Here is a 15,820-nt window from a genome sequence, read left to right as displayed (position 1 = left end):
TCTAGAAAAATCAACATTTTCTATAGTGTGTACAGCATGTAGCTGGTATTTTCCTGTAACTCAATGTCATGAAGTAAGAGTGGTGTGCTAGGAAATAGGGCTGGTTATCTTCAGTAGTAATATGCTATAGTGCACTAAAGTCATATGATAGCTTCTAATGACCTTTAACTTCAGCCTTCGTGGTTTAAATCTTTTTGGATTGTTTAACTTACTATATATGAATGGTAGACTGTGTTTATAGTAATTAATGTGCTGACTGGTATGACTGGCCTCTTTAAATCAAATGCAAAATGTATTTCTTTAGTAGAGTTTAAAATATCTTCAACTTCAGTGTGCTGAACCGAGATTCAGGCACTTACTTGGACTTAACTCTGGATGTATGGAGCTTTGTTGAAGCTCAAACACCAGTAAAAATATGTTTGTCAGTATGTACTTACTGAGCAGTAAAAAAATGAAGATTTCTGTATAAAAATTTAGTTACTGCTTGGTTGAGAGAGTTAATGCTGAAATTTGTCAAAAGTTACTGGAACATGACATTAATGGATAATTTTCTGTATGTCAATATGCCAAATGATTGCCCATAATTTGCAGTTGTCGCGGGTCTCCATGTAGATCTGTACGGTTTAGGTTCAGTATAAATGACAATATACGGTATGAGAATACACTTTATTTACATCAACTGATACCTGATAAAACATGCATATCTGCTCTACATGAAAGGATAAAATGCAGTAAAACTTCACCGTCAACACCAGAGATGCTCCATTTTCCCTCTGGATCGAAAGCAAGGTTACACAACACAGTGTCCCCAACCATAAAAGAATGTGGATGGCGTAAACTTGGAACTAGAATGAGGGTTATTGATTCTGAGCAAATAATGCACAAAAATGTTCCTGAAATCAATTTTGGCATCCATTTTATTGATTTGTTTACTCCTTTTGGGCAGCTATGTGACTGTGAGATATGCCCAGAAATTTTAATGTAACGTGTCAGTTATTCGTACTGCAGTAATTGGTGTCCTGATAACATACACCTTGAATGACATCCTGTGGCTGCATGACAGTTAGTGTGCTGTATAACCTACAAGTTGTCTACTACAAGTGTTGTGCTAATGTAATGGAGCTCAAAAGTCAGTTTAACTGATCTTCATCTCACCATGTTACATCCTTATCATAACATTAGAGGTTGCCAACACATTGAATGTTCTTCATAAAATTAGAAACTGTCATATTGTGACATAATATTGGGGCTCACACTAGCTGCAAGATAATATATAAATTTATTCTGGTGGATTTGGTTCTTAGACATCACAGGACTACAGTTGTAATAACGCTACAATATTTCTTTATTTTCTTTTGAAACTCGATGTATAATTAAGAAGTTTTTGGATTGTGTACTGCAATAGCTGTGTGCTGTTCAACAGATGTTCTTCTTCCGGAGCTTCTGGTGTGCCTTATCCTCCTCGAACTGGAAATGCCATTGCTTCTTCTGCATGTAAACTGGACACAGACATTAATACCATTACTAGATACACTTGATAAATTTAATCGGTTTACACCTGGGTTTGATAAAGAAGATGGAGAAGATCTGTCCTGGCCAGGAATAATTGGTATGCACTGTTACTTACTTTATAATGCAGGTGTTTAAGATAATTTTTTTATGACTAATTTATAATTCATTTTTATTTACAGTTCCAGAAAATTCTCTTACTGCACAGAGATGTCATGAGGATCTAGCTCTTATCAGAAAAGCTGACTTGGAAAACCATAATCGTGATGGTGGCTTATGGATTGTCATTGACAAAAAAGTGTATGATATTCAGGATTTTGGGTGAGTATGGAAAAAGTTCCTAGTAAAATCATTTGTCTTCAATACCTGAAGAAGCTGTGAGAGTAAAGGAAAAAATGATGAAAACTAAAATAAATGGTCCTATGTGCTTTTAGTATCCACCATACTGTAGCATAACAACCTTGCAAAACAGAATAAGTTCAGTGAATAGTTTTCTTTATAGTACCTGATTTTCAATTAAGCTGTTACTTCATAACAGTATAAGAGAGATGTTTAGTTTTGAAATGTTAACATCGCCTATTTCAGTGTTAGTGCCCAGAAGAGAGATTGATCTGCAATCTGTTCCAACTTTTTAGAATTACTTTCTATAGATGCCTATAAAGTGTGATGTATTATATAAGAAAGTACAATGTATTTACATAATACAGAAGTGCTTCTATGTAAACACTCAGAAACAATTGACTTGAGACACCTAACAGCATTCATGAAGCCTGGTGTGGCATTTTCAGAGATTAATAAACTTGCAAAACTGTCAGAAATAGATATGCTGTCTCCCAATGGTTTCATTACGCCAATCAGAGACTCGAGTGATGTTTATAATAATGAAACATCCGTAGCCACTCAGGAAATGAAGAAATGTTTGGGTCTGCTGACACATACCAGTGTCGTAGTTTTCAACATTCCACACCGTTATGATCTGCCACTGTGGTCCTGTGTTAACCAAGAAATAAGTGCAGTAAACCAACAGTTTGAAAATATATGTGAACACTTCAGAAATGGTAGTATGATAAATGTAAATGGAATAGCATGCAGATTTTATACTCAGCATGGTTTACATTTAAATGGACTGGGTAAACGTATAGTAACCAAGAAAGGGGTTTGTATAATAGTAAACAAGCCTACATACTAAATACACAGAAAATAATGTTAGGATGGGATCAACAATCTCACCACAAAACTTATTTAGGAAGGGTGGAGACTGTGTTGGCAAAGTACAGTACAAAGTGAATTGCATTCAAACAGCACAGACCTCTCACTATCTTGAAATAACTCCATGATATTTTTGCATGACAGCATCAGATCTGTAAAAAATAAGGTAGATGATCTGAGTATTCTACTGAAAGAAAGAAAGAACTCTATTCTACATATTAATGAACATTGGCAAAATGAGAATCAATTATATTTGTACAAGCTATCAAGCTATTTTTGAGTATAACTAGTCTGAACAACTATGGAGGTACGTCGATATATGTTAGCAATGATCTTTCAGCAAAATACACTAATCTTGACATCAATAATTTCTGCATTGAGAGTCTATTTGAGGCAGTTGCTGTATTATTGTCAGGCCCCAAACTTATTGTAGTGTGTGAATATCGTATTCCTTGATGTCTTTACAGAGGTACAAGATGGAACACTCTCCCATTGGGAAAAATACAATTAACATAAAATTTTCAAGGTTGGGGATATTAATATTGACGCTAAGGTTACAATAACTGAAACCTTGCAGTTGCTTAATGTCCTCCAGTTACACAATTTGTTTTGTGCAAGTAACAAGCCAACAAGATAATTTATCATCTCTTCACAATGTTGTAACAAATCCAGAAAGATATATGGATAAAAGAAGGCTCTTTAATTATGTGTGTCCTCCAGATCATGAAGTACTGTGATTAAAATTGCTGGAAAAAATCACACAGACCAATGTGAACAACCCAAATACATTAGAATTGTTAATGATACTCATATCAGTATTTCCAGATGACAGGTGTGTGATAGAATGGTTCAACTTCATGTCTCAATTTACAAATGTTGATGAAGCTTTTAGCAGCTTTGTCATTCTTGTTTCCAATATAGGTAATAAGTGCTATCCTAAAGTATTTAAAAGACATAAGGGGAAACCAAGCAAAAGTTATCATAGAAGTTTACAGTGATGGTTCACACATGACCTCAAAAAATTAGGAACACAAGTCATCAGTCTCTACAACAGATCAAAGAACAGTGAAGAAGACAGGCTTCAGTACTTTCAACTGAAGAAGAGATACAGATTAGAAATTATATAACAGAAATAAATGGTAAATGATAACTATATCCAGCAAGTGAAAAACAAAGGCTGCTTGTAGATTTATCAAATCAGAACTGTGTAACACTAATAGAGCCACTTGTGATACTACCAGTATCACACTTGATGAAATGAACAAGTTCTTTATTAATTCAGATAACAAAGAACATCCAACTCAATGAAATGAGAACCATAAGTCAGGCATTAATAAATAGGTATAAAAAATAAAGTTACTCATATCACACAACAAGCCTGAAACCTGTACATTCACTGATGTTGCAGTAGCTACAGCAAAATTCAGCAACTCGAAATCGGAAAACTTGTATAGCCTGTCAAATTTTGTTATTAAAAAGATAGTGGGCATTATATTGCAACTGCTTTGTGTACTAACAAATTGGATTTTGTATAAGTAGTTTTTTCTGACCCAGTTAAAGATAACATTAGTTGTCCCTCTGCGTAAACAAGAAGTCATGTGTTGATAACTACCATCCCATTTCTCTTGTACCAATACCTTTGAAAATAGAATGTTACTTATGTCAACTAATTTATAAACATTTCACCTTCTTTGGAACTCTGACACTCAGTATGGCATCAGGGAAAACTCATCAACAATGAAGGCTGTTGAAAATGTCGTTTCGGCAATAGTCATATGTTGATGCCTTACTAATTGACCTGAGCAAGGCAAGGCATTTGGCTGTGTGAGCCATCTGATTCTAATAGATAAACTGAGGTGCTATGGCATTCGAGATACAGAGCTCACTCTTATGGCATCGTGTCTCGACAATAAGAAGCAGAAGGTCCACTTTAACGATATGAGCTCTGGATTCCTATACGTTACAAGAGGCTTGCCTCAAGGATCTGTCCTGGGATCCTTATTGTTAATAATTCTCCACACAAGAACACCAGCACCACCTGCTTTAAAAGTGGCCATTTGGCAGTTGAAATACATCACCTCATGTAGTTTTCAATATACTCACACCCTATCATCAGTGATTGCCAACTTTCACTACAACTCATCAGTCCAGGTGACCTCCTTCTATGCTCTAAGGTTGCATGGCTGTGTTCCTGCAGCCACATTTATCTTTGACCCCTGCAGCATCCAGGGAGCAGAGTACACTTATGGGGAGGTGGTGTTGCCTAGAAATGAATTGCTGGGTTTTATGCTGCAGTGTGGGTTGTCTGCCTACTGTTACAATCTGTGATAATTGGCAACAACCTCTGTAATCAAACTGAGGAAGGGCGAACAGTCCTAAAACAATAAATTCACATTTAGGAGGACAGAGGTGCAAATTTCTCTTTGACCTCCCAGATTTGATTTTTCTATGGTTTCCCCAAACCCTTAAAGCAAAAGCTGAGATGGTTCCATTGGACTATGCATGGTTTATTTCCTTCCCCAGTCTTCTGCAATCTGAGGTTATCCTCCTATAATGACCTCATCATTAACAGGACATCAAATCTTAATCTCCCTTACTTCCCTGTGATCAACACACTATTTCTGATGGCAGCTGGCTCTGGCAGCAGCATTTTTCCACAAATTGAGGCACTCATTTTATACCCTTGGCATAGTTCCATTTGAATAGCAGAGTGCCTGTGTGACCTTGAAGATGGATTTTCCCATATGGTGGACACTCGTTATCAGATGCACTGATGTTGTGTGTCTTACTCATTCTGTACTCCACTGTTTCATTAATAACTAGCACAAGTAGTGCTATGGCCAGTCATATGACATGCAAAACTCTTCCATTCACTATCGCAGTAGTAGTGCTCACTGTTTGACGTAGCAACAGTTTCTAATTAAGTTGTTTGTGAGTGTGTTTATTCAAACAAGGTGTGTGCCTATATAAGCTACATAAGAGTGGAGCTTTGTAGCTTGCAAATGACGTAATTCGTGGAATTTAAACCATATTTTAAGTATTCATATTTCTTTCTCTATCTATAAAGATGTATTTGAAAGGGAGAAACTTCTTTGATCTGTTAACAGTATAATATGCACCTGCTAAAAAAATTGCCCTGTACAAGCTTTTTTTAAATTTGAGAAAAAGTCACAGTAAAAATATTAAAACAAATAAATTAAAATATGAAGTACATCAAATTTAATGATTCCCCCCCCCCCCCCCCCCCCCACTCTTCATAATCCAATGCACTCACTTCATCATCAACCAAAAATCACATAATTACTGAAAAAAGTACTGCAATCTACCAAATGCTGCAGGGAATGTGAAAACTATTCCATAAGGTGTTGATGTGATCCTATAAAACATGCTATTCATTTATACCTGTAAATTCTAAGACCGTGTGTGTGTGCTCTGAAACTGGGTAGACACTTGAAGCCCATCAAGGCAGCCTGAACAGTGTAGCATTAGCAGAACCTGGGCATGAATTACTTACAAAATTCCCACTTCAGCTCAAAATGTGAAGGGAAGCAATTTCTCAAGTATTATTTATTGAGGAAAAAGGGGGTTGTAGGGAGTTCACAAGGGTGGGGTTATGTGAGATGGAAAGACAATAATAATGTTATTCGTGTACAATATGCAGATGTGATGGAATTGCTAGTTACAGATGCAGAGGATTTGCTAGACATACTTTGCCACTGATTGAATGAATGGAACATTTTCTTTGCTCTCAAACTTCCATTTTTTAATTTTAATTTGGTTTTTATTTATTTACATGCTAGTTACGTAAGTTAAACTAGCTAAGTAAGTAATGTAAACAGATCTTTTGATTTGTTATGTATGGAGCTGCAAAGAGAAATAAAATCAAATGTTTCCCAAATAACTCAAACTTCAATTATATTTAGTGTCTACCAAACTGATGTTTTGAGAATAGGTTGAGAAATGTCCAGGCATGTAAAAATGCATAGATTTTGGACAGAAAATCTGCTTCAGAGCTCACATACACATGAACAGTTTGTTTGTTTGTTTTTGTGTGTGTGTGTGTGTGTGTGTGTGTGTGTGTGTGTGTGTGAAGGGGTGTCTTCTAAGCAGTTGTCCATCTTTCCTACATGTCTGTGTTTTGCTCAGCACCCCTTCTAACTGTTGAGTAGACATCTGGCTTTATACACATGTACATCTATACAGTGCGAGCCACGTTACAGGGTATGGCAGAGGATGATTCTGGTACCACTATAGGCTATTTCTTCCCTTCCCTGTTCCCTATGCAAATGGTAGATGGGAACAAAGACTGTCAGTAAGCTACTATATGTGTTCTGATTTTTCTGATTTTCTTGTTACGGTCAGTTGCGAGACATGTGGGAGGAAGTAGTATGTTGCTCTACCGTTACTATAACATACACTTTCAGAATTTTAACAGTCAGCTGCTCTGGAATACACGATGCCTTTCATTTAGAATCTGGGTCATTGCATTTATTGAGCTTTCTTGCTTACTAAATGAACTTGCCACAGAATGCACTTATATTTTATCTTGGATTTTACATCCATGCATATTAATTTAATAATTGATTTCAAGTGGACTAAGAACATTTGTGATAAAATAAAACTGTGTGCTACGATGAGTCTTATACATGGATCCTTGCCAATTCTTTGGCCATGAATTATCAGTGATGCAGACCCGGCGCTCTCAATGGATAAACTCAAAATTTCAACTAGTCACTTGTTTCCCTTCATAACTTCGAAGCTCTATAGAAGCTCTTGTGCTATGCTGCTTGAATACCAGCTCTGGAGAAAGGGTAAAGAGAAGAGGTTGATGTAACCACAGCCCCATGTCAATCAGAAATTTGTAGGTTTTCAGAAATATAATTACAATATGTGGATAATATAACTTATTGCTGCTTACTTCTTTGAAGTATTTTAGATGAATTGTTTTTCATTTTTGGTCTATTTGTTGAATATATCAATTAATTTTTAATTTTATAGGTCTCTCTCTCAGTGTGGAAGCAACTTATTTACAAAATATTCTGGCCGTGATATTACTCAAGCAATTGATTCAGTGTGTCATTCGCAGTCAGCTAAGGAAGCCATTTCATCCTTCCTAATTGGTTATTACATGGAACCTGACCAGGAGTTACTGCAGGTTTTATAAGCATTTGATAAGCCTCATAATTTGACAATGCGTATTATTTTGCATCACCATCTTTATACAATCTATATTTTCAGGTTTCTGACATAAATAATGTTGTTTTACCATTGATGGATGTAGAAAGAAGCGTTGGGTATATCCTCGGTCTTCATGCCCACAGACTTTTCTTAAGCACACCACTGCAACCTGCAGAAGATGATGCTCAACGATGGCTTAATGCACCCTTTTTGAGAGCAGGACCGCAGGATTTGCGTCCTTCTAATCCATATGATGAAGAAAAAGGAGAAGCGAGAAGCACTAGTTCTACAACTGTGACAACTCCCACAGAGTCTCATAATGTTTATTGTGGGCTGCCTCATCACAATAAAGATCGAGCTTCTCACTTCCTACAAGCTCTTACAGAGAACAAACTCACGGTTTGTACTAATATTGTTTACATTTTTTCTCTGTAAGTCTGACTTTGATATTGAAGTTTTGATGAAAAAATATAGTTTATGGATGAGAAACACTTTGTGGTATTTCTTTGAGGTACTGTTCACTATGTCGATTAATATTATCACTTTTAGGCTTTCTTTATTGTGTTGTGTACGTTATTTTGGTCAGAGCTTTCTATGTGCTAGTGATATAAATGATATGGTATTGTGTATGTTGAATTGGTTGTATTGCCATATGCTCTCTGAACTGTAGTTATAACATTGTCAGTCACTCAGAACTTGATTTGAAACTATACTTTGTAGGCTAAATCTGCTATGACTGTTGAACACAATAGCTTATGAACACACCGTATTCTGGAAACTGGTATGCTGTATTGTGTTAGTTTCATGAGGTACATATGAGAGATACGTATGTGGTAGGTACATATGAGAGATACGTATGTGGTGGTGAGACTAATCTCTGAAATGTGTCATGCAAAATAGGTTCACCAGCATTTTACTCATTGCGGTATGTGATCTTATTTTCCCTATTAAATGGAAGTTAAGTCTGCTCATAGTGATACCAGGAGTTGATCTGCGATTATTTAAACTTAAGTCTTACTTTTGTACAAAGTAATAACAAAAGCATGTAGTACGGTGTGTCTTATGAATAATGATTGTAAACTCTCACTTAGTTGTAAAATTATGTTAATTATAAATCATATTTTGCTCATATAAACCCAGACAAAAAAGTGGAAGAAGTAATTGTCAGTTAAAGACATAATATCTGTAAATGAATCCATGATCATGTTATGGCAGTTTATTAGTGAAGGTCTAGCTTGATCACGTAAAATGTACAGTTCACAATTACCAGTTTTGACCATTACCATCTGCAGGTCTGTTACAAATACTAATAAACTGTGGTGTAACAACCTAAGTTCAGTTAGCTGAAGCAATTCCTACAACAATAAAATATACAGGGTGATTCAAAAGGAATACCACAACTTTAGGAATTTAAAACTCTGCAACGACAAAAGGCAGAGCTAAGCACTATCTGTTGGCAAATTAAGGGAGCTATAAAGTTTCATCTAGTTGTACATTTGTTCGCTTGAGGCGCTGTTGACTAGGCGTCAGCGTCAGTTGATGCTAAGATGGCGACCGCTCAACAGAAAGCTTTTTGTGTTATTGAGTACGGCAGAAGTGAATCGACGACAGTTGTTCAGCGTGCATTTCGAACGAAGTATGGTGTTAAACCTCCTGATAGGTGGTGTATTAAACGTTGGTATAAACAGTTTACAGAGAATGGGTGTTTGTGCAAAGGGAAAAGTTCTGGACGGGCGAGAACGAGTGATGAAAATTTAGCACGCATCCAGCAAGCATTTGTTCGCAGCCCAGGAAAATTGACTTGCAGACCTAGCAGAGCGCTGCAAATTCCACAATCAACTGTATGGAGAGTCCTACGAAAAAGGTTAGTTATGAAACCTTATCGTCTGAAATTGGTTCAAGCACTGTCTGCAGCTGATAAGATTAAAATAATCGATTTCTGTGATTTTATCCTTCCTCAAATGGAAACAGATGAATCTTTCGTTTCAAAGATTGTGTTTAGTGATGAAGCAACTTTCCACACTAACGGGAAAGTCAACCGTCACAATGTCTGTATACTGTATATGGGGCACTGAGAATCCGCGGGAAACAACTCAGTATGAACGTGACTCGCCTAAGGTGAACGTTTTCTGTGCCATTTCAGCCAATAAAGTTTTTGGTCCCTTTTTCTTCTGAGGTGCTACTGTAACTGGACTACAGTATCTGGAGATGTTAGAGAATTGGCTGATCCCTCAGCTCAAACAAGAAGCACAACAATTCTTATTTCAGCAGGATGGAGCGCCACCACATTGGCACTTATCTGTCTGTAACTACCTGAACGTCAACTACCCGAGGCGATGGATCGGCCGCCAGGCAGCCCGTGACAGAGCACTTCATCACTGGCCTCCAAGAAGCCCTGATCTTACGCCCTGCGATTTTTTCTTATGGGGGTATGTTAAGGATATGGTGTTTTGGCCACCTCTCCCAGCCACCATTGATGATTTGAAACGAGAAATAACAGCAGCTATCCAAACTGTTACGCCTGATATGCTACAGATAGTGTGGAACGAGTTGGAGTATCGGGTTGATATTGCTCGTGTGTCTGGAGGGGGCCATATTGAACATCTCTGAACTTGTTTTTGAGTGAAAAAAAAAACCTTTTTAAATACTCTTTGTAATGATGTATAACAGAAGGTTATATTATGTTTCTTTCATTAAATACACACATTTTAAGTTGTGGTATTCTTTTTGAATCACCCTGTATACTAATGAGATTAACATACAAGTATACCATAAAAATATTTTGATGTGTCAACATCATACGACACATCTAGGTACATAATAAGTGCTGGTAATGGCCCGAGTGCATTCTGTATGTATACAAATAACTTGAGGCCAGACGAGGACACTAATGCTACACGAGTAACCAGTATTATGAATTGTGTAATTAAAGTACAATATACAAGTCATAATTAAAAGTATTACATATGGCAAAACGAGCGTGTGACAATAAAACATGAACTGACATTCAATATGTGGAAGTAAAATCCATACTTAAATTCACATGAAATGTGTAAAAAGTAATAATAGGAAGCTCCTAGTCCAGCATATTAAATAACACAAAACAGTGTAAGATTCAGAATAAAAAGGTTAGAAGTACACTATGTGATCAAAAGTATCCGGATACCACCAAAAACACACATTTTTCATATTATGTGCATTGTGCTGCCACCTACTGCCAGGTAATTCATATCAGTGGCCTCAGTAGTCATTAGACATCGTGAGAGAGCAGAATGGGGTGCTCCGCAGAATTCACGGACTTCAAACACGGTCAGGTGATTGGGTGTCACTTGTGTCATACATCCATACCAGAGATTTCCACACTCCTAAACATCCCCAGGTCCACTGTTTTTGATGTGATAGTGAAGTGGAAACGTGAAGGGACATATACAGCACAAAAGCATACAGGCTGACCTCATCTGTTGACTGACAGAGACAGCCGACAGTTGAAGAGGGTCGTAATGTGTAATAGGCAGATATCTATCCAGACTGTCATGTAGGAATTCCAAAGTGCATCAGGAGCCACTGCAAGTACTATGACAGTTAGGTGGGGAGTGAGAAAATTTGGAATTCATGGTTGAGCGGCTGCTCATAAGCCACACATCACGCCAGTTAATGTTAAACGACACCTCGCTTATGTAAGGAAAGTAAGCGTTGGTTAACTGAACAGTGGAAAAACGTTGTGTGAAGTGATGAATCACGGTACACAATGTGGTGATCCGATGGCAAGGTGTGGGTATGGCGAATGCCCAGTGAACGTCATCCGCCAGCGTGTGCAGTGCCAACACTAAAATTCGGAGGCGGTTGTATTATGCTGTGGTCATGTTTTTCATGGAGGGGGCTTGCACCCCTTGTTGTTTTGCATGGCACTATCACAGTACAGGACTAGACTGATGTTTTAAGCACCTTCTTGCTTCCCCCTGTTGAAGAGCAATTTGGGGACAATGATTACATCTTTCAACACAATCAAGCACCTGTTCATAAGGCATGGCCTGTGGCAGAGTGGTTACATGACATTAGCATCCCTGTAATGGACTGGCCTGCACAGAGTCATGTTCTGAATCCTATAGAACACTTTTGGGATGTTTTGGAACGCCGACTTCGTGCCAGGCCTCACCGACTGACATCGTTACCTCTCCTTAGTGCAGCACTGTGTGAAGAATGGGCTGCCATTCTCCAAGAAACCTTCCAGCACCTAGTTGAACGTATGGCTGCAAGAGTGGAAGCTGTTGAAAAAGCTAATGTTGGGCCAACACCATATTGAAGGGAGGCCGCCATGAACTTGTAAGTAATTTTCAGCCAAGTGTCCAGTACTTTTGATCACATGTACAAGGTGCGTTCCATAAGTAATGCGACCAAATTCATAAAAAATCATTTATTGAATATATTCCTACAAGTAATCAAAAATTTTCAAAATAGCACGCTCTTGCATTGATAGACTTCTGGAGGCAGTGTTTCCATGCTTGGAAGGCATCCTGGAATGCCTTTTCCGGACTGTCCTTTAGAGCTGATGTAACATGTGCCTGGATGCTTTCAATCGTGTCCCAATGTTTTCCTTTCATGACTCCTTTTAACCAAGGAAAGAAAAAAAAGTTAGGAAGAGCCAGGTCAGGACTGTAGGGAGGCTGGGGAACCAATGGGGTCTTGGTCCTGGCCAGAAAGTCGAAGACAATGAAGGCCCTGTGACTCGGCGCGCTGTTGTGGTGAACTTTCCACATGTCCTTGATGTCGCTTTGGCAGTGCGAGACACTCCTTTTTCAGTCTTTTGAGCACTTCCAAGCCGAAAGCTGAGTTCACTGTAGTACTGGAAGGAACGAATTTGTGGTGGGCAATGCCTCTGATGTCAAAGAAGACAATGAGCATGGTTTTGATCCTGGACTTGCTCATGCGTGCCTTCTTGGGATGGGGCGACGATGGGGTTTGCCACTCTGTATTCTGCCTTTTTGTCTCAGGGACATACTAAAAAATCCATGACTCATCACCAGTGATAACTGAGTTTAAAAAATGAGGACCATTTTCACACATTTCCAGTATTTCTCGGCACTGAAGCACTCGCATGTGTTTGTTTCGCCGGTCAACAATTTTGAGATGAGTTTTGCACACACCTTTCTCATGTTCAAATCTTGGGTTACAAGGCAGATCACGGTTGTTTTTGACATGTTTAGAGTTTGAGCTATCAATTAAAGTATCAGCCGTCTGTCAGGGTTCAATAAATCGTCCACATGCGTCACATTATCGTCGACTCGTGCGGTTGATGGCTGTCCACTGCAAGGTTCATCAGTGATCTCCTCTCGGCCCTCCATGAACCACTTGTGCCATTGGAAATCATGTGATTTGAACAAGCAATCAGTCCCAAAGGCATGGTGAAGTAATGGAAACGTTTCGGTGGCGGACTTCCCAAGTTAAACACAAAATTTGATAGCGTACCATTGCTTTACAGAATGATCCATTGTGCCGTGGTACGTAAACTCAAAACGGGGTGGAGGGAAATGCATGTCTTGACCCTCCGGCAGCTTGGAGCTGAATGAGACAAAGAGCGTTTTGAAGCTAACTCCCCACTCCACTTAGCCCAGCTGGTTAAAACACGCTGTGGTGTACCGTTGGTGCAGAAAAAAATTGGTCGCATTAATTATGGAACGCACTCAGTACAAGTTGAAAATTTCCAGTGGAACAATTAAACATAAATGCAAATTATAAGATAATTAACAAGGCGAAGACTATTAATTAAAATCTCACTAGTTGACAACACATTCAGAGTGGAATCTCAGTAGCAATGCCTTGTGGTTTCTCTCTAAGAAGTTTTTGTTTTCCTGTCACAGAACTTGCAGAAGAAGGCCTAGTCTCTATGCTGCTGGTCAGTGCACACAACCCCAAGCTGAGCTGCTGTGGCATGCAAAACTACCCAAACTAGCAGGTTTCTGAATATATCAAAATAAGCTTTCAACTTAAACTCATTCTGTTCATTCAGAAGTAATCCCAAATGACATTTTCTGTGTTTGTAAATTTCCATTTCCTCCAGTAGGGTCAGTAATTGTCCTAAAATGAGTCTTGAAACTTCTTCCTGTCCAACCAATATAAAGCTTTTCAGTCTTGGCAGTTGATGCTGTAGACACCAGATTCTAAATATCTGGAGACAAATAGTAGACAGAAAATAGGAAGTGAGACACCAATTTTTGGGCAGGATAGTCACACTCGTGAACATAAAAATACAGATAATGAAATGAATCTTCTGAATAAGTGTCTATATTTTAGTAATACTCCGAAATTGATCCCAGGCATTTAAAAAAATCTAGAAGTAAAAGTTGCACGTTACATAGCCAAAATCAATAAATTTAAACAAAAGGACATAGCAGCAAAAGCTAACAAACATATGCCCAAAGCAATCTGTTATAAACATAATAATGCAAAACATATAAAAGCAAGCACTTAAAAGTCTGAATCACAAATTAAAAATGGAAAGGACTGTAGTTACGAGAACTGACAAAGGGAATGCTGCTGTCATATTTTGCAATTATGACTGCATAAAAAAAAAAACTGAAAAATTCCTTGCAAATAATAACATAGTTGAGAACAAGAGAAATCCTGTGATAAATTGCAGTCAGAAATAAGGAAAAAATTGAAAACAGTAGCTTTTTGTTTACAAATGAGGAAGAGAATTGTAGATTAAAAATGATGAATCTGTCTATTTCAGTGCCTTGGTTACAAATTAAATTGCAAAAGGGTGAGTGGGTGGGGAAACCAGTCACGCCAATTATTAACAGTATTTCGTATCCCAATTATATAGTTAACCAAAAATACAACCTAAGACTGAAGGCAGTATATACTTAGAAAAACAGTTTGCATAGAAAAACAGTACTATCAGCAAACCTCAAGCATATATTGCTGACATATGAAGTTCACATTTTATTATTTTGTTTACTAATAGCTCCTCACAAGGTTGCAGATGATATGATGCTCACTGAGTAAAAAGACGGCAACAGAAAAAAAAGCACACAGAAAATATGTCGCAAACAGTGACAATAATTTCTTAAAACATGCTGTAACATACAATAAATGAGGTAGTATGAAAGTATCCATAGAAAACTATATATTTAAAAAACGAATAGTAAAAATGTAATAATGTGCTACTGTGTTTGTATAACCATGCTCCATGCTATTTTCTGCATGTTTTAGATTAAAACCGCACTGATGATGGTCATATTTGTCACCGAAACTAGTTTGGGAGAATAAAGAAATAAACGAATAACAAGGTGTGTTGCATCAAGGCGGACTCAATTTGCTGAAAGATGGAAGACATAAGATTAGTGTATTTAGGAAGCAATGGCTACTGAGATGATTATAACTGCGAAATGCTGTCACTCTAAAAAGCATAAATGGGCATCCTTTAGAGCCTTGATCAACAGGATGCTAAAACTACCACCCACTCATAACAATGAAGTGGAAGAATTGAATTTAGCTGGGACAGATGGATATAAGGGATGTGATGTAATGAACCTTCATAACAAGCTCAAGTCAAAAATACATGACAAGAAGGAGAAATAGATCCAGAGGGCAAGAGGTTTGTTGCTATGTCATACAATGGTGCATTTTCGGACAGAATTGCACAAGCCTTCAGTAAAATGAAAGCAAAAATTTCATTTGAAATTAAAGGTATAGTTGGTTCTAGGCAACACCACAAAGTTAGTAACAACAACAACAACAACAACAACAACAAATAATATTTAGAATCTGGTAACTACAGGACCAGCTATCAAGACTGTGAAAAGTTTTATTCAGATATGAAGGAATTTCAAGATTTGTGTTAGAGAACACATGTATACCAAAATAAGAGCATTTTTGGTATACATTTGGATAAAGAAAATTATAAGGCAGGAAATATAGAGGA

General features: G+C 37.7%; 1 protein-coding gene across 1 annotated transcript in view; it reads left to right on the top strand.

Moving 5' to 3' along the window:
- LOC124723043 (E3 ubiquitin-protein ligase HERC2) overlaps positions 1–15,820 on the top strand; it is an 819,840-nt gene that overhangs the window by 248,937 nt on the left and 555,083 nt on the right. The window contains exons 23-26 of the mRNA XM_047248222.1: positions 1,424–1,609; positions 1,692–1,830; positions 7,717–7,873; positions 7,957–8,295. Coding sequence (XP_047104178.1) covers positions 1,424–1,609; positions 1,692–1,830; positions 7,717–7,873; positions 7,957–8,295 — 821 coding nt within the window. The remainder of the gene's footprint in view (positions 1–1,423; positions 1,610–1,691; positions 1,831–7,716; positions 7,874–7,956; positions 8,296–15,820) is intronic.

This window comes from Schistocerca piceifrons, chromosome X, assembly GCF_021461385.2.
Source record: "Schistocerca piceifrons isolate TAMUIC-IGC-003096 chromosome X, iqSchPice1.1, whole genome shotgun sequence".
Lineage (NCBI taxonomy): Eukaryota > Metazoa > Arthropoda > Insecta > Orthoptera > Acrididae > Schistocerca > Schistocerca piceifrons.
This window is presented reverse-complemented; position numbering and strand designations above follow the sequence as displayed.